Raw genomic sequence first — 21,711 nt, forward strand, 5'->3', positions numbered from 1 at the left:
GAAAAAAAAAGGGAAAATTCTTATTTTTTGTTCTTTATCTTTTTATGAGCGATTTCGACATTGCCAGCTTGAAAAATGCTAGTACCTTTGCTGCTTCTCTCCAAAAGCGTAAGGCTTCTTATTGCCCATGTTACTCTTCAATATTTTATCTATTTATTTATCTTTTGTTTTTTAGGCAAAGCGATGGGTTTAATGGACTCTGATTCCGAGGACGAAGCACCAAAGAAAAAGACAACAAAACCCACTCAACGTAAATCTTCACCAGTCCGTAACATGGCTCCCACAAAAGAAGCTGAAAGTCAAGAAAATAATGATCAAGATATAATAAATAACAATATATCTACCACCGCTGAATATATCGCAGCCGCCGAGGCACTTATGGCACAGCCCATAAGGAAAGCTTCACGGGAACAACCTAAAAAAAAACCAACTGCTACCAAGCACTCAAGCCAAGTGGGTGATTTAATGTATGTTTATAACAACGTTTTCTTATACACATACTAAAAAAGATTAACTGGACGTTAAAGTGAATTATCAGATGAAGAGGAAAAGGAGGAGGAAATTGCGATGCCAGGAACCGACATAGAAGATCTCGATCCCGAATTGGCGGCTCTTATGAACGAATCAACATCCACTAGCTCGACCCAGCCACTTAAAGTCACTGTACGATTGCATTATGTGCATAGTTTTGAGGTAACAACTGAACGAGCACAAGAAATACTTAAGACCCTGATGAAACCTGTTAAAGTCATTCTTATGGACGTGAGTACTAAACATATAGATACTCGACATTGGTTATTAATCAAAGAACGATATTTAGAATGAGCAATTCCGTAAGGTTCTAGATTCATATTGCGCAAAGAAAAACTTGAAAAGCTCGGACGTTGTCTTGACTTATAATGACGATCAAATTTTCCTAAGTGGGACACCTGCTGGTTTAGGGATGGACGACATCCAGATCTACAACATGCGTATGTAATGATATATCGTATTATTAATTATTTTGTTATTTATCTATACGATCATCCTATAGATGTTTACTCAACGCAAAGCTATAACGCTATGCTGGAGAAAAAGAAACAACAAAAATTAGAGAGAATGAACAGATATGCAGCGAAACAGGCTGAGGAGGAAGATTATGAGGAGGAAGATATTGTGCCGTCGGCACCTCCTGTTGAGGAAAGCGAATCCGAAAAGATCTTGCTTAAACTAAGAGGAAAAGACAAAAAAGACATCACATTACGTGTGAGACCTGTAAGTGCCTTACATTATATGCATATGTTTAAAGCAGGATATGCCTGACCAACTGATATATTTTTTACAGACTGCAACTTTGTCTTCATTGCTGAATTCTTACAAGCAACATGCCGGCGTTACTGGCAATGTAAATCTTTCTTTCGAAGGTGAAGTCTTGGATCTCGACTTAACAATTGAAGACACCGAATTAGAAGATGAGGATCTGATTGAAGTTGTGTAAGAGAGAAAGGAAAAACCAAATATATAATACGCATAATAAATATTCTTGTAAATAATCACAATTTTCTGCATTGAGTAAACTTTACCGACCCCGATATTAAACATTATAAACAATAGACAAGATGAATTTTGGAATGATGGTTGGTTTAGAATATCCATGAAGGCTTCTTTTGTAGTAAAGGATAGTTAACGTATTATCTATGCAATTTACAGTGAGAATACGCTCAACTTAATACGCAATTGTTAACCAGACCATCAGGATTTGTGAGGATTAGTAAACCTGATCAATAAATTTCCAAGTCTTTCTGCCAGCCAGCCACTCTAAAGTTTTTTCTGTTTGTTTACTTGTGAAACTAATTTTTCCGGACTTTAAGACCTTTTGATTTCTGGAAGTGTTGCATGTATCACATACCAGAGCTAGAAGAATGTTGTAAAAGAGATGGCGCATTTTCTAATTCGATTTTTTATTTTTTATGCATAAAAGGGAGACAACGGTTTTTTTTTTATACTTTCTATTGCACAATACAATTTTTTATTTTTTTGGTAGTTTACTCTTAAAAATATGAAGGTCACTTTTATTTTACTTTCTACTGCAGCAAGTTTCTTTTTGGGCGCAGTCCACGCATTGGATGCCAAAAAAATCAAGGCAGAGTTGATGAAAGGACAGATTATTCCCGATGGTACGTTGTGTTTGCGTAAACATTTGTTTGTAACTCAAACCTTACTGTAAATAAACAATTTAGCCTTTGATGATTTTGAACCAACGGCTGAATTAAGCGTTACTTATGGTGAGGATATCTTACTGGAAAACGGTGATGCCCTTCAATCCGAGATTACCATCACAGCTCCCCGTATTTCATTTACTCCCAAGAATGACACCGAGTACACTTTGGCTATGGTAATTATAAAAACATCTCGATTTTTTAATTGCAAAGTCCCGTCTGATTCTTAATGCCCATTTTTTTTTCTTGCTTCTGAAGATCAATTTGGATTCAAACGCGTCTCAAATTGTTCACTGGATGACTTCCAATATTCATGGTAAGTCTTAGTTTCCATGTAACGCTTTCTATTTATTGATCACGAGTATATTAGGTAAGGATTTGGAGTCGGGAAATCAATTGGCAACCTATCGTGGGCCCATCCTTCCACCCGGATCCGCCAACCATCGCGTCGTCTATGCTCTGTTCGAACAAGAAAACAAGAATGCCGTTATTCCTGCTCTTGAAGATCGCAAGTTTTTCAACGTCAAAACATTTGCTGCCGAAAACAATCTTAAGCTTGTTAACGCCGCATACTTTTATGCGCAACCCAGAGAATTTGTTGAAACCACTCAACAAGATATCAAACAAACTGGTCTTTTAGGCAATTTATTTGATAACATTGGTGATCTTGTCGACGATCTGGATGATATTGTAGGTATTAACATTGGTAATGACTATGATGATGATTATGACTATGATGACGATGACGAAGATGAGGATGATGATGATGATGACCGTAGTAGTGGCTTACATATCGGTATTGATCTTAATGATGGTGTTCATATTGGCGTTGGTCGTGGCCGGGATGGAAAAATATCTTCCGTCGTTCGATCCAGTGCTAGACCTACTGCTGCTCCTCGATCCAGCGGAAGATCATCTGAGGCCTCTCGATCCAACAGTAGGCCCTCTGCTTCTCCAAGACCTACTGGCAAATCTGCTCCTCCCAGCAGATCATCAAAATCAAGCAATAAATCTGCTTCAAGATCCTCAAAATCAAGTAATAAATCCGCTTCAAGATCAAAAGGATCAAGCAGCTACCATTATCATTACTCGTACTCCAGCCACTATTCTTCACACAGTGGCTCCGCCCCTACCCCCAATTAGATTATACCTTATTGTTTACAATCAGAAATATCACTTGTCGAATAAAATTATTTACATATTTAATGCTAAAAAATAACGCAGTCTACTTTTGTATATTATTATAGAAACTACCGTTATTATAATATCACTGTTATGAACCGCTTCTCTACTCTCTAGAATTATTATTCTAATATGCATATTTTATTAAATTCATCTTAAAGGTATGTGACATGATAAATAGTGTGTTTAGTGTTCAGATCTCATTAAGCAAGGGTCAATACATACAGGTAACACATTCATGTCAAATTGATAAAATAGATGATGCGAAAGAGTGAGACCATACCTTTTTCAGCCCAATGATTTCGCCGGAGTGCTATCATCTGAAATGCATGGGACAACCAAAGTTATCAAAGATGATTTTTTATCAGCTTTAAAACATGTAATTGAACTTTTAAGTTAAAGATTGAAATTTACAAATAAACAAATATTACAATATGACGTTATCTTTGCAGACAACTGAGACAGATTGCATTAACCAATATGTTACAAAACCCTTTTAAAGTAACCTTACGTTCACGGATATCGAAATAGTGAGACATGCAAACCTTCAACGACTCAATATCAAATTTTTTTGATATATGATCATGACCATTAAAGTTATTGCATTATTTGTTTTGGCTGTCATTATTCAAAGTTAACAATAGGACGGGCGATCAATGTTAAGACATTACTTTATTTGTATCTTTGTGCTGCCGGAAGGTTTCTAATTTTTTTTTCTTTTTTTTTTATGCTTCTTCTTCTGTTTCTTCTTGGGTGGGGGTGAGAAGAGTAGTTGAGACATTTTCAGGGAGCTTGTTTTATATTTTTTCCGTTGGTGATGATTTATTTTTCCCCGTGTTTAGTATAAAAAGGGAGAAATTAAAAGGGAAACTCAAACCCCCAATCTAGACTTTCTAGTATTTTACAGGAATCCTGAAATAAAGATTTTATATATTTTCTTTCTTTATTTATCTCTTTCAGATTTTTTTCCTTGATATCACTGTGCCAATGTATACACTTATATTTGTGCTCTTAATTTCATACGCCCTTCAACTGTCAGTTCAAGCTGATTCATTACAACCAAAGACTATTTTTCAAAATGTCATTGCCTTTGGGGACTCCTATACAGATAATGGATCCCAAACAAGATTTTATAAAGACGGATCAAATGAAATATCTCCAAACAGGTTAGTTGATAAATGAAATTTGACGTGTTTTACTCATCTTCCTTTTTACTTCAAATGATTAATTATTTAATTTTATAGCCTCCATCCATCCACATCAGATGTATAAAAGAAATTACTGTTATTTAATGTAAAACTATCACTAACACAACAAATGTTTTAGATTCAGAGAGCTTGCGATGGCCCACTTTGGATTGAGTATCTTGCTGATATTTACAAGGCTCAACTTTTTGATTTCGCACGCTCTGGTTCTACAGCTAATAATGTAAAGAATTTTCTATTTAAAAAAGCATAGGTTGCTGAGAAGTTGACTGATTTTTTTTGTTTTTTTGTTTTTTTGTTTCTACATAGAATTTAATTCTGAGGTATACTGAAGACATGCATACACAAGTAGAGGCTTATGAAAGAACGAACACTCCACGCGTTGGTTCTGCTTACTTCATATGGACGGGTGTGAATGATATGACCGAATTATTTATAAGGTATCCTCAGCAGCGACAAGGTAGAATTGATATTATGGACGCCATTATTAACAGTATTTCGGATGATCTGGTAAGTCATAAAATATTCTTTAGATTTACAGTTTCTTAATTTCGCGATATGATAGTATAAATTAGCCGATAGCGGTGCAAATCACATTGTTTTGATGGGTCTGATACCATTAGACGCAGCAAATATCTACAAGAATATATCCATCCAGACAAATTACGAATTAAGAAGACTAGTAGCAAATTACAATTCAAGATTGTTTGACTTGATGAGCCTCTTTCAATCAGACAATCCCAATATATCGGCCACCTTTTTTAACACACATAGGGTGTTCAAAAAACTGATTGACGGAGATAAATCAGGGGTGTTATCCCGAATGGATTGCCAAGGAGGTAACAGTTGTAGAGAGTAAGTCGTTTGTTTTTACTTTTTTTGACCTCCCTCCCATGTTACTTTATCAACTAACGTGCCATTGACCTACTTTGGTAGTCTAATTTGGTGGGATGATCTACACCCTACAACAAAGACACATGCTTTACTTGCTACCGCAGTATACGAAAAACTCGTCGAACTTCAATGGTAGAACACTTTACATTCATACTACACATACCTATTTTCGCTTTACAAATGCCCAGTAATAACACTTTTTTTATTTATTAATATAACAATTTAAACAATAATCGTAAAAAACAAAATCCTCTAACCTAACTATTAACTGACTTTATTGTATTATAGTATTGAAACTATAACTAATAACAAACAGACTTATGACTCATTCACATGTTTTAATGTGTAGAAAACATAACTTTTTATACTGAAAATGCAATTCCTGACAAACGCTTTTGTATTATCTATACAAAAATCCCTCTTGAAAACAAAACTCTTATAATTAGTACTATGTATGTCCATTTGACCTACCAGAGAGTAGCGCGAGACATGAACTCAAATGTCTTTTGAAATCTGTAATCATCAACTTTAAACATAAATGAAGTTATCTGAAAAAGGAGAGTCTACAACTTCCAAATCCTTTATTTATTATTCGAGATGAAGAGAAACTGATACAGCAGTATTATGTTAGAGACCTTCGACTACAATCGCTAAATATGCAAACAACGTAACTCTACTAAAATGTATTTATAAATTTTACATAGTCTACCTACTACTAGAGAAATAATCAACAATGGAGTGCTCAGCATCACATTGCTGCTCTAATAGATAATAAATATCTGACTTTATACTTGATGTGGAGTTCACAACTTTTTGGCTGTTGTCTTTCATTCGAAGATCGGCATTCACCAAGTCGTTTTCGCACCTTATTACAACGGTAACCTCACTATTATAGGTATGAAGACTAACATCAAATTCAATCATTTGGCCCTCTTCTATACCTTTTATATCTGGTGATACTGTAATAATTGTTTCTACTCTTTTTATGTGGCGATCTGTTACGTAGTCAGATGTGTCAGAAGCACATGAAAAGATAGCTGATAATGTTAAGAAAGAAAAATGTTGATTATTGATTGGTCAATGCATTTCAGAACAATTCACTACCAGAAATCTTCCTACTTACCAATGACTGTATTCTTGGGATACTCAGTTTGTACTTTCTGGGTATACGTACAATGACCTTTTTTTAAAAAGTGTTTTAAACGACCTTTTGCATAAGATTTTCCGTTCAAGCCTTTCACTTTTTTAAGTTGGGGATCTGTCATTTCTAAAGACGTCAAAGGTATCTGTACCTCCAATGAAAAATGTTTATCCTCATCAATATTTCTAGTCTTTGGATTTTCTATGATCCCATATGACACAGCACCGCGGGAAAAGGTGCTTGTCATGTCCTTTGGAGTAACAAGCGGAAGGTTCAAAAGGGGTGTAGATTGGATTTTCTGTCTTAAATAAGCGGATTGAGAAAACCCGCCAACCATAAGAATAGAGTCGATTTTTCTTCCATCGTCTTCGGCTTGCTTTACTTGCCGCTTTAAAAGATTTAGGATGTGAGAAATTACAGGATCAAAGATCTCTGGTCCCATATCATTATCTGAAATAATAATTTTTCCATCATCTCGGTTGTATTGATATTGCGTATTTTGAGATACCACATTATAAGGAGGATCCACGGCTGACCTTACTGAGAAATTTTCATCACTAACCTGAATTGGTATGTATGCATTTGGCTGCATCATAATTATGAAATTGTTAACGATACTTTTTTTTTATAAAACAACGATATTATGACGGTACCTTAAATTTGTTTGAAAATTGAAGCAAAATCTTATCAAGATTGTTGTCGGTTCCATTGGGATCGATGCCCATATTTTTATAAAGTTGCAAAAGATATTTCTTGTAACCTATGTCCAAAAATGTAGAGCCACATAAATCTCCTATCCGGTCTCCAAGTTGATTTATATGTCTTTCTTGGTTTTTTTTATTATAGGGTCTCCATTGATAAGTCGATGCATTGACAGTCAACCCACCAGCATCCAACACAATGATGTTTTTCCAATCCTGGTCTCTCGCGTAGTTGTCTAGTCCGTCACCATTTTTAAACAATTGGCACAATTCATTCTCACAAGCAAGAATAGCGGCTTCGTGTTCATCTACAAGCAATAGTCGGTGACGGGAGTCTTCATTGATAATTCCAGCCTGAATAGCAGATTGAATTAATCTTTCTTGGTCAGATGCATCACACATTGCCGGCACATTCATAACAAACTTGAATTTGTACTTGTTTAAAAGAAATGCTTTGCTCGATGTCTTGAGTAATACTAGTTTTTCGCCCTCGACGATAAATTTCACTATATAGTCTGTATAAACTTTTAAAAAACAAGTCATGGCATCCATTGCAGACATATTTCTGGTGGCAGTGGATTTATTTTTGTGATCGTCCTTAAGGTCATAGAGGTACTTGAAGAGATGATGTTCATGTCTATCACAATCAGTTCCATAATTGTTGTTTGATCGTATATCTTCCAACGCTTTATCACCATCGCCATAAAAACGATTTAAGGACTCCGTATGTGAGAATAATGTAAATCCTTCTAGAAGAGCAAGGCGTTCATTGTCCTTATTGTTATCCGCTTCATTTTTAGCTTTATTCCCCCAAAAGACAGGCCTCATGTATTTATCGACCATTAATAACGTTGGAATTCTGGAGCCGGCGAGCTCCGAATCCGAACCTGGCCTATTTATATGAATGAAAAATGAGAAAACTGAACCTTGAAATTATGAGAAAACTAATCATTATTACCACCACTCTTTTTTAAACATTTTAATACAATTTTCACCCTTTAGATTAATGTAAGAGCATCCAGAAAACGAAGCACCGATATCTTTTTTTTTTTTTTTTACTTGAAAGTTAAATCGACCGAGCTGACTATATCAAAAAAAAAATATACTTTACCTAATCCAACAATAAAATCGTAATCTTCTTCAATGTTATCAGTTCTTCTGTCAGCATAATAGTCTTCCTCAACCAAATCATTACTATGAGAATGAAATAAAGGGGTACGAACCTCACTTTTCCTTAAAGCAGAAGTGACAGCACCAGAGGATATGGAATCAAATAAATTTTTAACAAGGTCAACACGTTGTAAACAAGTTTCATCAATATCATAGACCAAGTGCTTGATAAAATAAGGGTCTTGGCCATACTTTCCAGAAAGAAGAAGTTGACGGTTTCCTTTTAATTTTTTGTATATATCAAGGATGCATTGAATAATAGTATCGATATACGGTAAAAACACAGCTCGGTCAAGATTTTCGTAGGAAATATGGACGGTGTTTTTGTTTACATCTTGTAATTCGAAAGCACATGCGTTGGGATCTATTACTTTAAATCCAAACTGAACATTCGTTAACGTCTGGATGATTAAAAGTTTAAGATAAACGTGGGTTACCTTCATGGTGTCCAGAAAATCAGAACATGCCTTTTCGATAGTCTCGGGACTTTGATTGAACCAAATGCATCTTTCTTCCAGATAATCTCGAAATCGATTTTCCAAGGCCGTAGATCCACCCTTCAAATTTTCACCCACCAATTCTACTGTACTAAGCGCTTCAGTTGTATCTACACATATATCAGCAATACCAACCGAATTCTCGCTTACACTGCAAATCAGATAACTTTGATCGATTTTCAGCCCCGTGATTTTCCTGTCTAAAGCAATTTGATGATAAGCAATGGCCTCCACCTCGGTTACAAAAGATAATTGTTGTTCAAGTTTGTAATTGTCGGTAATTCCAGCATAAACAAAACATTCTCTCATTAATCCTTGTAAAGAACTAGGGCAAGCTACTCTATAATGAATATATTTGGCCTTTAAATCGTTATCATAGAACTGGCTTTTCTGGAATTGTTCATGCACCCGAAATCTCCTGCGCGCTAATTGGACAAAACCTGCCAGAAAATCCGCCAGTACTTTTTTGATGGTGAGCCCTTTCTTCATTTTTCCAAGTATTTCGTTGGATTTGTCAGGGTGGAATAAATATTGCTTGATTTGGTATATTGAAGTTGAGCCATGGTCGTCCATGTTATTGGTGTCATACTCAACCCCAAGAGATTTGGTCCCCATCCAATCGTTATTGTACCTGATTGATGTAGGAAATCGATAGTGTCTATTAGTCCATGCTTCCTGTTCATTGTCCCTGGAAATAAATTGGATTGAGTATGTATGTAATTTTGATTAGAACCTTTATTTATTAGATACCAGCTCTCGACACTATATATATTGGCCGGATCTTTTACGTGAGCCACAGATACTGAAGAGAACAAATCACCCAATTCTAAACAAGATTTGAATGAAAGTCTAGTCTCCGTTACTTTCGAAACAACAACGAAAAAGCGTACCTATTCCCATAACATATCTGTATTTTACGTCAATAGCCATAGCAATGGTTATTTTTATTTCTTTATTAAAAAAAAAAAGAAAGAAGAAAAAGGAATAACAATAACACTGCTTGGCAATCTTTTGGTTGTACTCATTCTTGACAGTGTTACACATACACGGTTTATTTTTAGATCCATTTGTTTTGCAGTACAGAGGAAACAATGCGATGCTAAGTTCAAATCATGTTTGGGTGATTCAGACATTTACATGTATGTGAAACACTAATTCCAAAGTTTTCATCAAAAGGCAGACATAATCCGTACTCGATCCAAAAAAAAAAAGTTACTGCAATCAATCATATGGGTGTTCATCATCCAGAAAAAAAAAATAACAAACAATAAAGCTTAAATGTACATGACAACTTCTGAAAAAGATGCTTCTGCAGTTCGTAACCATTTTAACAAATTCGTCCCTCTTTCCTGTTCCTGAAATCGTATCCTATTTGTAGGTGATACAATCCATTTCATCATTGTTTTGTTTTGTTTTGTTGAAAAAAGCCGTGTTAGTCCCAATTCGTATTCACCCCCACCACCCAGGTTGAGCTATTCGATTCACTCTCTACCATTGAATCTTACTGCATGTCAGTATGACGGGTGACGAGGGCGGTCCTTGGTTGAAAACACTGTGTATAATCTTTATTTTATTTTTTTTCATTCTGGGTGATAAATTAGCGTGGGGTATCTTTAGGTTTCGTAGCCTGCTGCATCGCCATGAATCTACATGTTTACACAAGAATTAGCTCAAAAGTGTTGTTACAAGATCATAAAAAAACCTTACAAGGAAGCATGATAAGTTCCCATTTCTCGAAAGACTGGTGCTTGTTCCAAGGTTTCCTTTACATTTGTATTCAATCGTTGTAAATTTTGTTCCATTTTTGCTAGTTCCACATTGAGTTTTCTGTACTGTTCTTTCTTTAACTCTACGTTATCCATCAGTTCACGCGATCTCTCCATGGTGTGTATTGTGTGTGAAGAAAATGGTTAAAAAGCCAGTCCACCTCAATATTTATTTTTTGTATGAATCACCGTGTTTTAAGCGTGTCGTGTCGGAGACGCTAAAAAAAAACCTCCCCTTTCTGTCTTCATTCTTTTTTTTTCAGCCATGATGAACTCTGTGCGAAGACCCGTAAAGGACTTGGCAGATAACAAACGCCGGTGGAGAGATAAATTTAGACAACAATGTAACGATCGCATGAAGAATGATCGACAAGCAAAAGTAAATCAAAACAGACAAGAACAGGTTTGGTACACACTCATAAACACAAAGACACATATGGATCGCAGTCCCTGAAAAGGTTTCACTGTATTAAAACAACACTCTTTCTTTTTCTGTATGAACAGTTTATGCAACACATGATTCAAAACGAATGGGCTGAATTCGTTCGCCTAAATGAACAAACAATGAGAGAGGAAGGCATAATGGATATTAATGATCTCATTAGTGAAAGTATACACAATGACGATGAAACACAAGTGCATTTATTATTGGAAGAACAGGAACTGGAAGAGGCTATCGCGTGTTATGAACAGTCCAGACAATGTGTGTCCTGTAAAAAAAGTGTATTAACATTCACATCACAACTTGCGTCTTGTCCCACCTGTGGATTTTATGCAACAGAATCGTGTCTCGCTCAGATCGATGCTGCCTCCTTTTCTCATGCGCAACAATGTCAAGGACCCATTGAAGTTTCTCTTGAACCAGGAACAGATAACACACTCTTGGTCGCATGTGATTCATGTGGTTTGTGGGATATGTTTTATATGTAAATAGCAATAAAAATTATGGATAAGGATTGCGGGCTCTCTCTCTCTCTCTTTTTTTTTTTTGTATATGTGTATGCACATCATACATGCAATGAAGCTTGCGGCAGATGGAATGCGGTAGATACGGTTCACTGCTACTTTTACTGCTGAGACATTACTTGAAGGAATTGACGTTCTTGTCAAAATGGCTATTAAAATCCACCCAAAAATAAAGTTTTAAAGAGCGCGCATGTTTGTATATGTGTGCTCTGACACACAACTTTTGTATCTCTTTCTCTTTTCTCTCATAAAAAAGAATCAAAGGGACGACACATGAGCATTTTCAAAAGTCATCAAGTTTACTTAAACGGTGATCATGTTGGAGACGTAACTAAAAGAAGCCACTCGGAAACACAGACTTTCTTTTTTATATAACGTGTTTTATTCACTCATGTAGGTACCTGCCCCATCGAACGTAACCATCGACACCATTTTACAAGGAATAACAAACAACGCATCTGTCAAACCCATGTTGTACCAACTTTTATCCATTCTTCAAGCCGATCCTGTAAAAAAAAAAAAAAAAAAAAAAAAAAAACACTCAAGTTTTCACTTTCACTAAAAAAAAACCACCTTTTTTTATTCTCTTATTATTAAACACTGACCTCAGCAAACAGCTCATGTGGACTTGATGGATCGAATGTTTCCATTGCTGAATGATGAGGATAAAGAAATCCGTGGGTGTGCTTACGTAATCATCGAAAAGACAGCAGCTCAGTTAGACGCCGATGATTTGGTGGAACGCATGATGGATCAATTGATTTGTATTTCGTGGGACTTTGAGACGGAATTAGAGTGTGTAAAAACAGCACGATTATCCAGCATGTACATGGCCTTGTTTGGTCAAGGTTTAGAACAGATGAAGCGAGCAAGAGAATGGATGTTGTTTCTTCCGTTTCTAGCGAATTATGTGACCAAGACAATGGATGGTATCGAAAGCGTGATGATTGAGAAGAGTTTATACGGGGGACATCAAAGAAAGCGTGATGGGTGGGAAGAGACTGTAGATTTGTTTGTGGGGAGTTGTCTTGATTTGATTGAATTTATTCATACGCGTACTGTAGTTCCGTCCTATTCTGAGTTTCCCGTAAGCAATCATTTTCTTTCTTATGTAGAGTGCTCTAAAAAAAATGATATCTAGATTGAAACAGTGGATATAGGTCTGGAAAATGGAGACACCAAAAGACGTTACTTGGGTTATTACTTGATGGATTTGGTCTATGAGCGTATTTTACTGAATGCGCATGTATCGTTTTCCAAGTCTTATTATGAAAAGTATCACAGCAAGTATAATATTCAGCGACCCAACCAAGTGATTTCTTTATCGGATCCGACCTTACTCTCTCTCATCCAACGCTGTCTCGTAAGTTCTCTGTTTTAAAAGAAAAGAATAAGAATGTATGAGTTCTCATCCCAGTTTCTAATAGTTGTTATCTCATTCTTTTGGCTTTACAGCTGACAGAATGATGTGTGTCTATGAATACTTGCAGAAAAAGGATCACCATGAAATTTCAAAAGAAGATCAAATATCGGATGATGACCGGCAAATGATTAATTCAAGAATGTATCCTCTGAGTCATCGTGGGATAGGTGCGGTTATTTCTTTCTCCGTGTACGACAGCCGACTCTCAAGTAAGCCAGTTGGACTCCTTTGTGAAACCACCGATGCACTGGCATTTGCTAAAAAGTACATAGGCACCGTTGTCCAATTACTCTCCGGGTAAACCAATGTTATTTTCTGATTTTATGATTCGATTTTTAACACTGTTTTTTTTAATAGCTCAAATGCGATGCAGGTAGACAAGGGCATCTTTGTACTACTTTACTTGTCTGACGAAATAAAGACGACGGTGACGATGCTCGATTTGGAGAAACAGGTGGAAGGACCGAACGGTGCGTTTCAAGCCAGCCAACTGATTGAAATAATCTCGTCTGTAGCTGCCACACACCCAGATCCTTCGCTGCGTTTCTTTAGTTATAAGCTAGTAGAAAAGTTTTTGAATTTTGGAGATGAAGAAACACGTGTGTTTCTTTTAAGAGAACTATTAGAGACCTGCCCGTTTCATTGTATGAAGACAGCGGCCATTGGTTTACTCAAAGAACAAATCAACCAAGCCTTTGCCAAGGTAAATCATTTTAAATGGGTTTATATGAGAGATGAATACTAAAGGTATGACAGGGTGTTTCCGTATTCACAAGTCCGTTGATTGTAAAAGTATTCTTTCCTCTTGTGTTTCAATGCGATTGGAACGAGGAAGCGTTTTGGGATGACTATGCTCATGTGATGCAAGCTCTCAATCTGTATTTTTACTTGCTTATTAAAGACAGACCTCATAATTTGGTATTGTTTATATTTACACATAAAAAAAATATTATTAATTTTTTTTTTTTTTTTTTTATATAAATATAAAATAAACTAGACGACAGTGTGGAGTACAGAGAATATCAAGAGTATGCAGAAGAACTACTTGAATCCGCTTACTCACTTACTTGATACATTGAAACCCAATAAGGTAAAATAACAAAAAAAAAAAGAACAATGAAATGTTTATGACACTAAAAGAAATGATGTTTTTATAAAGGAAATTGAATGTCAAGATATGCAAGTTGATATGATGAGAAATGTCGTATCTAAAATCCTTGCCATAGTTTCAGACTAACTTTTATATGAGACAATATATACATATAAAAAAGAATATACAAATTTGATGGGGTATAAAATAAAATAAAATCAACCCTATTTTAGGCACTACGAGGGGAGAAAAAAGTAAGTAAAAAAAAAAAAAAAAAAAAGATGAATGACTATGACATATGTGTTACCATTTTTGTCTCATCATGGTGATATCATGTTGTAATTCCTCTTGATTTGGTACATCGTCGTCATGGTACTTTTTGAATTTGGTTGCTTTTTGACGGTCTGAGATTGCCTGTAACCTGCCCATCTTTTTCTTTAAATGGATTCGGTGAAACTCTACTTCTTCACCTTCACTTTCGTCTTCTGAATCTGTGACAGCCGTAGGCGACTTGTGCTTTCTCTTTCTCGTGCCTACGTTAAAAAGTTCTAGTACTTTCTACGTCACACCATCTAAAAGATAATTTTTTCTCTTACCTTCTGAAGTTACTACACGATTTGCGAAATCTGCTTTTTGCTATCCATTGTAGACATTAATTTTTTAAGTTTTTTTTTAAAAAATATATATATATATTTTACCTCAATGTCTTGAAGGACAAGGGCTTTTTCATGCTGGACTTGTTTATCAATGGATTGTAATTGAAATTCATACATGTCATTGGCAGCTTTTAATTCTTTATCCCTCTTCTTTTCTAGTTTTTTATCTTGTTTCACAATCACCTTGTGTGTTTCTGTTTTTTTTTGTGAGTTTTTTTTTTTTTTTTTTTTTTTTTTTTTCTTTTTTTTTTGATAAAAAACTTTAAACTATATCTTTTTTTTGTACCATTTTCTATACTGGCTAATTCATTTTGCAAGACTTTTAATTTTTCTGAATAAATACTACATTTTTTTGGGAAAATCATTAGTCAGAAAAATAAAAGAAATAATGAAATTTTCTAAAAAGCAAGATACAAACGTATGACGATGCGCCATTAATTCTTCTTGAATCTCGTCCAGTTCTTTTAAACAGTTTTCTAGATTTATGTCTTGTTCATCTTTTTTTATTTTTCGAAAAAAAAAAAAAACAACAACAACAAAAAATTTAAATATTATGCAAAAAAAAAAAAAAGTGTTTTCTATGGTTGTTGTTGCTGTTGTTACCTTGGATACGGGGAGGAGAAGGTATTGCAGGAATAAACGGTGTAGGCTCATTTGCTTTAGAGAAATAAGCATGTTGTTCTAATGAAGGATCGAGGATGCCCCATGGTGATTCGTGTTGGTAGACTGACATTGCAATAAAAATTTATTATTTATTTATTTATTTTTTTTTAAAAAAAAAAAAGAAGGAAAAGGGGAAAAAATAATTTTATTTTCCCTTTTTTTTTAATACGCGTTTTTTTTATTTTTCCTGCTAAATCGAGATTTTTGTTTTCAAAGCAACTTTTTCATGCCATAAATCTCTTTCTTAAAAAAAAAATAATTTAAAATCAAAAATCAACAGTGACGACGCTTCAAGAAGACCCCTTGACAACTCTTACAAAGAAAAAAGAATGAGCTTAAAAAAAGACAATGGTTAATGTCAGTGTGACATGCGGTCAAAAAAGAATCCGAGAATAAGAGTGTAAAAGAGGTAGTAACCCGCTCATGGTTTGAGTTGTTCTCTCTACAAAGTTATTAAACTCTATCTTGGCATGTGCCTCTACCCAAATGTCTATCCTCCCACCCCAAATACAGTAACAGAGTGTTTTGGGCTGAAACACAACTGGGGAACTCCTCTTTTTATTTTACGCGTGATTTCTCTCAATAAGCATCTCTATTGTTTATCCAATCACCATACAATTTAGCTCAAACAGTCACAGCCTTTTATATATTTTTTTTTTTGTATTTCTAATACTTGTTTCGACCCTTTTTTTTTTTTAAACATATAAACCATGACCGCCTTACCCAAACTTGGTTAGAAAAACGCCTACTACTGACTGTGCTGACAAAAAGAACTAACTTTTTTTTTTTTTACGTAGTCTTTGTCACTGGTAATAAGAACAAGTTGAGTGAAGTGCAAGCCATCTTGAATGGTGTCATTGACGTGGAATCGCACAAAGTAGACTGTAAAATATGACAAAGATATAAAAGAAAGCCTAGATAGAAAATTAAACTTTTTTGTAAAATGTAGTACCCGAGCTTCAGGGTGAAACACAAGATATTGCCAAGCAAAAATGTAGACTTGCATCCGAAATTGTAAATTATGCGCTTTTTCTTATATCCAAAACATACGCACAGATGATTTATTTTTTTTCTTACTAGTTGAATGGACCTTGTATGACAGAAGACACTGCATTGTGTTTCAACGCTTTAAACGGACTTCCCGGACCTTACATGTAAATATTACCAGGAGGTCAAAATTTAAATTATAGAGTGTTCATTGTGTATTTATTTAGCAAATGGTTCCAAGACTCCATTGGTCATGTTGGATTAAACAAGATGTTGGATGGATTTGATGATCGATCTGCTTATGCTTTATGTACATTTGCTTTCTGTGAAGGACCTGGTCACGAACCCATTGTATTTGAGGGCAGAACACACGTACAGTATTTAATCTAAACAGTTGATGATTATTGTCTCTAATATTATTATCCGGTAGGGCAAGATTGTAACTGCACGTGGACCTGGTGTATTTGGATGGGATGCCATTTTCTTGCCTGATGGTTTTGACCAAACGTAAACAAAAAAAGATTCATTTATACATTTATAGTTTGTCTAATCTCTCTTTCTCTCTTTTTATTAAAATAATATATATATATGTAGTTTTGCTCAGTTGGATAAAGTGACCAAGAACTCCATTTCTCATCGTGGAAAGGCCCTGGATGCATTAAAAACTTTCTTTTTGGAAAAGCAACAGCAAAAATAAACAAGACTTAGATATCTCCATTTTGGCTTGAAGGCGGAGAAGGTAGATAATCATGGCACATACGTGCGTGTCGAACTAAAATTGTCTTTTTCGTGTAACTTTTTTTTTTTTTTTTTTTTTTGATGTGTAATTAGTTCCATTGTATATTTGAGTGCATATTTAGACAACAAACCTTTTATTGCACTCGTGACATTTGTAGGGGCGGTTGCCTGTATGAATTCGTCTTTTTTTTTATTTTTATGAGTTACATTTCTAATATCTTGACTTTATAATTTTACCTGTGACGGGCCAAGGAACTGCTATCACTAAAACTCTTTTGACATGTACTCACTTCACATAGATGCGGTCGTTCTCCCGAGTGTGTGCGCAAATGAACAGTTAGCGCTGATCTCTAAAACACAGATGTTAAATTTAACCCAGCTGACTTTGTTTTTTTTAAAGTTTTAGTTTTTTAGTACCTGTATAAATCGTTTGCCACAATATGATTCTGTACATTGAAAGGGTCTGAGCAAGAGACATTCCTTTTTGTCTTTAGTTACATGTGAAAAAGAAGGATTTTTCTTATTTTTTTACCGGTCGTTTGTATGGATTCGATAATGCCTGGCTGCATCAGACGGCCTACCTAAGAAGAATGGAGTTTAAGTGTGAGAAAGAAAGAAAAAAGGGACGTGCGCATGAATAATAATAATAAAAATGGAGGCGTACTAAATGATTTATGACAGTCTGGCCATTCACATGAATGTCGCTTCTGTACAGTATCCATGGGATCCATGTGTATTAATTCTGCAATATCCATTATAAAAGTTAAAAAGAGTTAAAGAAGGAAAGAAAATAAGAGAGAAAAGAGCGTATTTATGGAGAAAAAACAAAGAGGAGAAAAGAAGGGGAAAAGCACAATTATTTACCAAACAAAATACACACGTCTTTATTTCAATCTGTTCTGTCATCTAAATATCTACAATACAATACAACACACACTCAAAAAGAAACCCCCTTACTTTAACCCCGTTTCCTCCTTTGTAAGCCACATTTACTATGGAAACGGAAATAAAGTATCTGTGCGGAAGGAGTAAGGGCACGTGTTTTCTTTGCCTGTGCACTTTTTTCTTCTTTTGATCCAATAACGGTTGTTTCTCAACCATATGCTCATTTACTCTATAAAGAGCTGTTTTTTAATATATAACCCTTTTTTTTTAAAAAAAAAATAAGGCAACCTGCAAGGAGTCTTTGTTTCTTCTTTTCACTCCCCACACTGGTTTTACCTGGTCTGAACAAATACCTATTAGGAGAGAGAGAAAGAGAGAAAGAGAGAGAGAGAGAGAGATGAGCTTTGGTGTCCCCCCCCCCAAGTAAAATAAAAAAAAAGTAAAGGAGTGGAGAGGACTATCGATGTCCTCCCCCAGTTACTAGTGAATATATAAAAAAACAAGGCTCTCCCTTCTTATACTTTCTCTCTCTCTCCTTTTTTAAATGTATAAAATAGAATCATCTTGGAGAGAAACCAAGTCATCAAGACCTTCCTTTTTTTTAATATATACATGACACATTTAAGCGATTTTAGTTTTTTGCGCAAGTAGACACCTAATTCTCTCTCTCTCTTCTTTTTCTTTAAAGTTGAATTTTAACATTATTATATAGAGCGTACGGTTTCCTTTGGATATCTCTATGTTTGGTACACCTATCGTGTCTGGACACTAGACAGGTTCAGTTGTCTTCATCCTAAACGAGTCAAACAAGGCGAACTTAAAAGCGTCGTCACCTTGCTTATTCTCTTTATGATACCCTTCCAGCTCTTTTATGGTAACACGCTTTAAAAAACACACATACAAAGCCTTCATATCAAACTAACAACTCTCAATGTAGATATCACATCCGTCAAGATCAAGTACGAGGAAGGTTTCGCCAGTATTCTAGGCCACGTCTTTACCAAACCTGAAGTCATGTGGACAAAAGCTGACAAGAGTCTAGTAATCCCTACCGAATACAGTCTCTGTATCGGATTCTCGTTACAAACGGGTACGCTTGTACTATTGCAATGTTTTTGGAATTATCTAGCGGATTCTGTGGCGAGTGCTACTTTTATGAGTAGTAAAGAGTTTAAATTCTATATCGCCTGGACCTGCTCAAGTTTCATCGTCTTTCCTTTGCTCCAGTATAATTTCTCCCGCGATATCTACGAACCCACCTACAAAGAAATTATGCCAGAGATGGTGTACGGTATTGGTAAAATAAAAATAATCATAATTGAATGCATGTAAAGAAAGCTGACATAGAACCTAGAGCTATTTATTGTTGCTTGCTTGGGTGTAGTGTCTCATTTTCGATTTAAAAAACTGTTGAGCAAGAGTCCAAATACCACCAATGGTAGATCCATTACACAAAAGATTCGTTACTTTCAAGAAATCAATGTGGTTTTATCTACCGTCTTGTTCGGTCATGGTATCTTACTCACCATTCTCAGTGGGGATGGTCTCACTGTGCGAAAATATCTCAACATCCACAAATTCTCGGCTGACTTTTTTATCTGCAACAGTAAGTATTCTTTCTTTTCTTGTAGTTTTATCATAGTAAACAAACGATGTCTTTTTTTTTCGTAGTCAATATGTGTGCAGTGATTACCTGGTTCTGCATGATTTTGATCTTTCACCCAAAGCATAACCAAGCTACAGTCACACCCGATCAGGATTTCTTGAATGAAGAAAATGGAGTGAATAACCAGAGTGATATCAGCGGTCAAGCATCGACGCTTGTATTCGGTAGTTCGCAATCAGGTAGTGATTACGCTTATCATAAACAGGGTTCTGTACATCCACTCTCGCATTCAGGCATGAGTACAAGTCAAGCGACAGACAGTGCGTTCCAGTTTGGACCTTTACCTACGACACCACCAAGAAAGAACACATCCATCACCTCTACAGCGCCTTCCATGACAACGTTGGTTCCCAAGGGAAGTTGTGGTCGGTCTACCAAAGGGTCTATTGATACGGGTACGTTACAGCCTATTCGACATTACCAAGAGTTGGAGCTGGAGTTTTTACCTGAACAAACAGAGTATTATTGTATGCCACCACTGTCACCAGCTCGTAAAAACAGAGAAACTAATCCACGTGGAGTGGAAAGGTTTACCTTGACAAAGGAGGAAGAAATACCTGAAAATGATTCCCAGGCCATCATGTCGTTTGGTGAGTTTGGACAATGGTCACAATCAGAGTCTTCACTTGTGTTGCCATTTGAAGAAGATAATAGCTTTTTACCGCCTCCACCTAATTTTCCACCTCCCGCCGCCACTTGCATTTCATCAGAAGATGCGGTTATTTAAAATACCTTTTGAGTCACATCTTTTTGACATATCTTTCTTTTTTTTTAAATAAAAGCGCATCTTTTTATTTTATTTTCATTTCTTTTTCTTTTTCTTCTTCTTCTTTATACCCCCACATACACATACACACAAAATGGTCGATCTTTCTACAAGCATTGCTGGTGTTCATTTACCCAACCTTTTATTCAACGCGTCTGGTGTCTGCTGTCAAACTACCGACGATTTAAAGCAAATGCAAGATTCTGCTTCCGGATCCTTAATCACGAAATCAGCTACTTGTGCTCAACGTGAAGGCAACCCTTCTCCACGTTACGTTCCTTTACCCACTGGTTCCATCAACTCCATGGGTCTTCCTAACGAAGGCTACCAATACTATTTGGATTATGCCAAGTCTTACGATTACAGCTCTCCCAAGCCTTTATTCATTTCTCTCTCAGGTCTCTCCTTGGCCGAAAACAAGACCATGTGTGAAGCCTTTGTGGCGGCCAAGTTACCTTGTGTACTCGAAATCAACTTTTCATGTCCCAACGTCCCCGGTAAACCTCAATTGGGTTATGATATGGAGGCTATGGAAGCAGCTTTAAACACATTAGCACCCATTATCCGTCAACCCTTTGGTATCAAGTTGCCTCCTTATTTCGATATTGCTCATTTTGATGCTGCTGCTGCCATCTTTAACAAGTTTGACGATTTGGCCTATGTGACCTGTATCAATTCTGTTGGTAATGGATTGGCTATTGATTTTGAAACAGAGACAGCATTGATCAAGCCCAAGGATGGATTTGGTGGATTAGGTGGTTTCATGGTCCTTAACACCGCTTTGGCTAACGTCAATGCCTTCCATCGTCGTTTACCCACCAAGAAGGTGATTGGCGTGGGTGGTGTCACCAGTGGTAAGGAAGTATTTTTACATGTCTTGGCTGGTGCAAGTGCCGTACAAATTGGTACCACCTTGAAGGAAGAGGGTCCTGCTGTCTTTGCACGTATCTTGAAAGAGTTGGAGGAAATCATGGAAAAGAAGGGTTATACCTCGCTTGAGGATTTCCGTGGTAAAGTCAAGACGCTTTAAATCACGTGTTATCCCCTCTGCTGTTCATATTACATACATATTAAAAAAAAATCTCTATTTCTCCGTAATTTTTCTTTTTTCTTTTTT

The 21,711-nt window shown here is 35.9% G+C and overlaps 12 protein-coding genes across 12 annotated transcripts; 8 read left to right on the forward strand and 4 right to left on the reverse strand.

Annotated features, from left to right (window-relative positions):
- Positions 1–23: 23 nt before the first annotated feature.
- EV154DRAFT_522998 (ubiquitin-2 like Rad60 SUMO-like-domain-containing protein) lies at positions 24–1,536 on the forward strand. The gene is made up of 6 exons (XM_051603053.1): positions 24–108; positions 176–467; positions 528–762; positions 821–971; positions 1,034–1,254; positions 1,325–1,536. Exons 1-6 carry the CDS (start codon positions 45–47, stop codon positions 1,475–1,477), a joined length of 1,116 nt encoding a protein of 371 aa, XP_051453301.1. The 5' UTR covers positions 24–44; the 3' UTR covers positions 1,478–1,536.
- Positions 1,537–4,367: 2,831 nt separating this feature from the next.
- On the forward strand, positions 4,368–5,640 carry EV154DRAFT_575008 (GDSL lipase/esterase; the record flags this gene model as incomplete). Its single annotated transcript, XM_051606445.1, has 6 exons — positions 4,368–4,546; positions 4,625–4,646; positions 4,707–4,808; positions 4,895–5,095; positions 5,151–5,440; positions 5,522–5,640. 6 exons carry the CDS (start codon positions 4,368–4,370, stop codon positions 5,613–5,615), a joined length of 888 nt encoding a protein of 295 aa, XP_051453302.1. The 3' UTR covers positions 5,616–5,640.
- Positions 5,641–6,498: 858 nt separating this feature from the next.
- Positions 6,499–8,658, reverse strand: EV154DRAFT_33356 (uncharacterized protein). The gene is made up of 3 exons (XM_051594998.1): positions 8,280–8,658; positions 7,274–8,213; positions 6,499–7,206 (listed from the first exon to the last, which is right to left on the reverse strand). Exons 1-3 carry the CDS (start codon positions 8,297–8,299, stop codon positions 6,595–6,597), a joined length of 1,572 nt encoding a protein of 523 aa, XP_051453303.1. The 5' UTR covers positions 8,300–8,658; the 3' UTR covers positions 6,499–6,594.
- EV154DRAFT_523004 (uncharacterized protein) lies at positions 8,363–9,939 on the reverse strand. The gene is made up of 4 exons (XM_051603054.1): positions 9,879–9,939; positions 9,739–9,814; positions 8,929–9,676; positions 8,363–8,874 (listed from the first exon to the last, which is right to left on the reverse strand). The coding sequence occupies exons 1-4, from the start codon at positions 9,916–9,918 to the stop codon at positions 8,377–8,379; spliced, it is 1,362 nt and encodes a 453-aa protein (XP_051453304.1). The 5' UTR covers positions 9,919–9,939; the 3' UTR covers positions 8,363–8,376.
- Positions 9,940–10,949: 1,010 nt separating this feature from the next.
- EV154DRAFT_523007 (uncharacterized protein) lies at positions 10,950–11,779 on the forward strand. Its single transcript, XM_051603055.1, has 2 exons — positions 10,950–11,157; positions 11,259–11,779. Exons 1-2 carry the CDS (start codon positions 11,020–11,022, stop codon positions 11,682–11,684), a joined length of 564 nt encoding a protein of 187 aa, XP_051453305.1. The 5' UTR covers positions 10,950–11,019; the 3' UTR covers positions 11,685–11,779.
- Positions 11,780–11,945: 166 nt separating this feature from the next.
- On the forward strand, positions 11,946–13,353 carry EV154DRAFT_523008 (uncharacterized protein). Its single transcript, XM_051603056.1, has 3 exons — positions 11,946–12,047; positions 12,118–12,228; positions 12,331–13,353. Exons 1-3 carry the CDS (start codon positions 11,994–11,996, stop codon positions 12,859–12,861), a joined length of 696 nt encoding a protein of 231 aa, XP_051453306.1. The 5' UTR covers positions 11,946–11,993; the 3' UTR covers positions 12,862–13,353.
- EV154DRAFT_33378 (uncharacterized protein) lies at positions 13,023–14,469 on the forward strand. The gene is made up of 5 exons (XM_051595000.1): positions 13,023–13,440; positions 13,501–13,846; positions 13,900–14,061; positions 14,141–14,233; positions 14,303–14,469. Exons 1-5 carry the CDS (start codon positions 13,184–13,186, stop codon positions 14,378–14,380), a joined length of 936 nt encoding a protein of 311 aa, XP_051453307.1. The 5' UTR covers positions 13,023–13,183; the 3' UTR covers positions 14,381–14,469.
- On the reverse strand, positions 14,422–15,660 carry EV154DRAFT_33372 (uncharacterized protein). The gene is made up of 6 exons (XM_051594999.1): positions 15,493–15,660; positions 15,176–15,386; positions 14,932–15,083; positions 14,830–14,869; positions 14,541–14,766; positions 14,422–14,469 (listed from the first exon to the last, which is right to left on the reverse strand). Exons 2-6 carry the CDS (start codon positions 15,252–15,254, stop codon positions 14,463–14,465), a joined length of 504 nt encoding a protein of 167 aa, XP_051453308.1. The 5' UTR covers positions 15,255–15,386; positions 15,493–15,660; the 3' UTR covers positions 14,422–14,462.
- Positions 15,661–16,262: 602 nt separating this feature from the next.
- On the forward strand, positions 16,263–17,236 carry EV154DRAFT_539972 (Ham1 family protein; the record flags this gene model as incomplete). Its single annotated transcript, XM_051604385.1, has 6 exons — positions 16,263–16,284; positions 16,502–16,566; positions 16,633–16,706; positions 16,767–16,911; positions 16,970–17,046; positions 17,134–17,236. The coding sequence occupies 6 exons, from the start codon at positions 16,263–16,265 to the stop codon at positions 17,234–17,236; spliced, it is 486 nt and encodes a 161-aa protein (XP_051453309.1).
- EV154DRAFT_523024 (uncharacterized protein) lies at positions 17,024–18,120 on the reverse strand. Its single transcript, XM_051603057.1, has 6 exons — positions 17,942–18,120; positions 17,810–17,858; positions 17,695–17,740; positions 17,515–17,627; positions 17,409–17,459; positions 17,024–17,334 (listed from the first exon to the last, which is right to left on the reverse strand). Exons 1-6 carry the CDS (start codon positions 18,030–18,032, stop codon positions 17,244–17,246), a joined length of 441 nt encoding a protein of 146 aa, XP_051453310.1. The 5' UTR covers positions 18,033–18,120; the 3' UTR covers positions 17,024–17,243.
- Positions 18,121–18,595: 475 nt separating this feature from the next.
- Positions 18,596–20,555, forward strand: EV154DRAFT_606049 (uncharacterized protein; the record flags this gene model as incomplete). Its single annotated transcript, XM_051607512.1, has 5 exons — positions 18,596–18,805; positions 18,875–19,036; positions 19,100–19,459; positions 19,517–19,768; positions 19,834–20,555. The coding sequence occupies exons 1-5, from the start codon at positions 18,775–18,777 to the stop codon at positions 20,553–20,555; spliced, it is 1,527 nt and encodes a 508-aa protein (XP_051453311.1). The 5' UTR covers positions 18,596–18,774.
- On the forward strand, positions 20,542–21,692 carry EV154DRAFT_523037 (Dihydroorotate dehydrogenase). Its single transcript, XM_051603058.1, has one exon. It carries the CDS (start codon positions 20,689–20,691, stop codon positions 21,622–21,624), a length of 936 nt encoding a protein of 311 aa, XP_051453312.1. The 5' UTR covers positions 20,542–20,688; the 3' UTR covers positions 21,625–21,692.
- The last annotated feature ends 19 nt before the right edge of the window (positions 21,693–21,711 follow it).

This window comes from Mucor mucedo (assembly GCF_025094135.1).
Source record: "Mucor mucedo strain NRRL 3635 chromosome Unknown EV154scaffold_119, whole genome shotgun sequence".
Lineage (NCBI taxonomy): Eukaryota > Fungi > Mucoromycota > Mucoromycetes > Mucorales > Mucoraceae > Mucor > Mucor mucedo.

Excerpts from the sequence above, each read along its gene's own strand:
- EV154DRAFT_523024 (XM_051603057.1), bottom strand. The coding sequence starts at position 18,032 with ATGGATATTGCAGAATTAATACACATGGATCCCATGGATACTGTACAG. Across the intron at positions 17,741-17,809 it reads CGAATCCATACAAACGACCG|ACCCTTTCAATGTACAGAAT; the intron begins GTAAAAAAATAA and ends TCTCTTGCTCAG. Across the intron at positions 17,628-17,694 it reads GTGGCAAACGATTTATACAG|AGATCAGCGCTAACTGTTCA; the intron begins GTACTAAAAAAC and ends TCTGTGTTTTAG.
- EV154DRAFT_523007 (XM_051603055.1), top strand. The coding sequence starts at position 11,020 with ATGATGAACTCTGTGCGAAGACCCGTAAAGGACTTGGCAGATAACAAA. Across the intron at positions 11,158-11,258 it reads ATCAAAACAGACAAGAACAG|TTTATGCAACACATGATTCA; the intron begins GTTTGGTACACA and ends CTGTATGAACAG.
- EV154DRAFT_33372 (XM_051594999.1), bottom strand. The coding sequence starts at position 15,254 with ATGATTTTCCCAAAAAAATGTAGTATTTATTCAGAAAAATTAAAAGTC. Across the intron at positions 15,084-15,175 it reads ATTAGCCAGTATAGAAAATG|AAACACACAAGGTGATTGTG; the intron begins GTACAAAAAAAA and ends AAAAAAAAACAG. Across the intron at positions 14,767-14,829 it reads TCGTGTAGTAACTTCAGAAG|GCACGAGAAAGAGAAAGCAC; the intron begins GTAAGAGAAAAA and ends TTTTTAACGTAG.
- EV154DRAFT_523037 (XM_051603058.1), top strand. The coding sequence starts at position 20,689 with ATGGTCGATCTTTCTACAAGCATTGCTGGTGTTCATTTACCCAACCTT.
- EV154DRAFT_33378 (XM_051595000.1), top strand. The coding sequence starts at position 13,184 with ATGATGTGTGTCTATGAATACTTGCAGAAAAAGGATCACCATGAAATT. Across the intron at positions 13,441-13,500 it reads GTTGTCCAATTACTCTCCGG|CTCAAATGCGATGCAGGTAG; the intron begins GTAAACCAATGT and ends TTTTTTTAATAG. Across the intron at positions 14,234-14,302 it reads ATACATTGAAACCCAATAAG|GAAATTGAATGTCAAGATAT; the intron begins GTAAAATAACAA and ends GTTTTTATAAAG.
- EV154DRAFT_523008 (XM_051603056.1), top strand. The coding sequence starts at position 11,994 with ATGAGCATTTTCAAAAGTCATCAAGTTTACTTAAACGGTGATCATGTT. Across the intron at positions 12,048-12,117 it reads ACGGTGATCATGTTGGAGAC|GTACCTGCCCCATCGAACGT; the intron begins GTAACTAAAAGA and ends TCACTCATGTAG. Across the intron at positions 12,229-12,330 it reads CCATTCTTCAAGCCGATCCT|CAAACAGCTCATGTGGACTT; the intron begins GTAAAAAAAAAA and ends CACTGACCTCAG.
- EV154DRAFT_523004 (XM_051603054.1), bottom strand. The coding sequence starts at position 9,918 with ATGGCTATTGACGTAAAATACAGATATGTTATGGGAATAG. Across the intron at positions 9,677-9,738 it reads ATATATAGTGTCGAGAGCTG|GGACAATGAACAGGAAGCAT; the intron begins GTATCTAATAAA and ends ATTTATTTCCAG. Across the intron at positions 8,875-8,928 it reads ATTTTCTGGACACCATGAAG|TTTGGATTTAAAGTAATAGA; the intron begins GTAACCCACGTT and ends ACGAATGTTCAG.
- EV154DRAFT_33356 (XM_051594998.1), bottom strand. The coding sequence starts at position 8,299 with ATGTTTAAAAAAGAGTGGTG. Across the intron at positions 8,214-8,279 it reads ATGTTTAAAAAAGAGTGGTG|GCCAGGTTCGGATTCGGAGC; the intron begins GTAATAATGATT and ends TCATATAAATAG. Across the intron at positions 7,207-7,273 it reads AATTTTCAAACAAATTTAAG|CCAAATGCATACATACCAAT; the intron begins GTACCGTCATAA and ends ATTATGATGCAG.
- EV154DRAFT_522998 (XM_051603053.1), top strand. The coding sequence starts at position 45 with ATGAGCGATTTCGACATTGCCAGCTTGAAAAATGCTAGTACCTTTGCT. Across the intron at positions 109-175 it reads TGCTGCTTCTCTCCAAAAGC|GCAAAGCGATGGGTTTAATG; the intron begins GTAAGGCTTCTT and ends TTTGTTTTTTAG. Across the intron at positions 972-1,033 it reads CATCCAGATCTACAACATGC|ATGTTTACTCAACGCAAAGC; the intron begins GTATGTAATGAT and ends ATCATCCTATAG.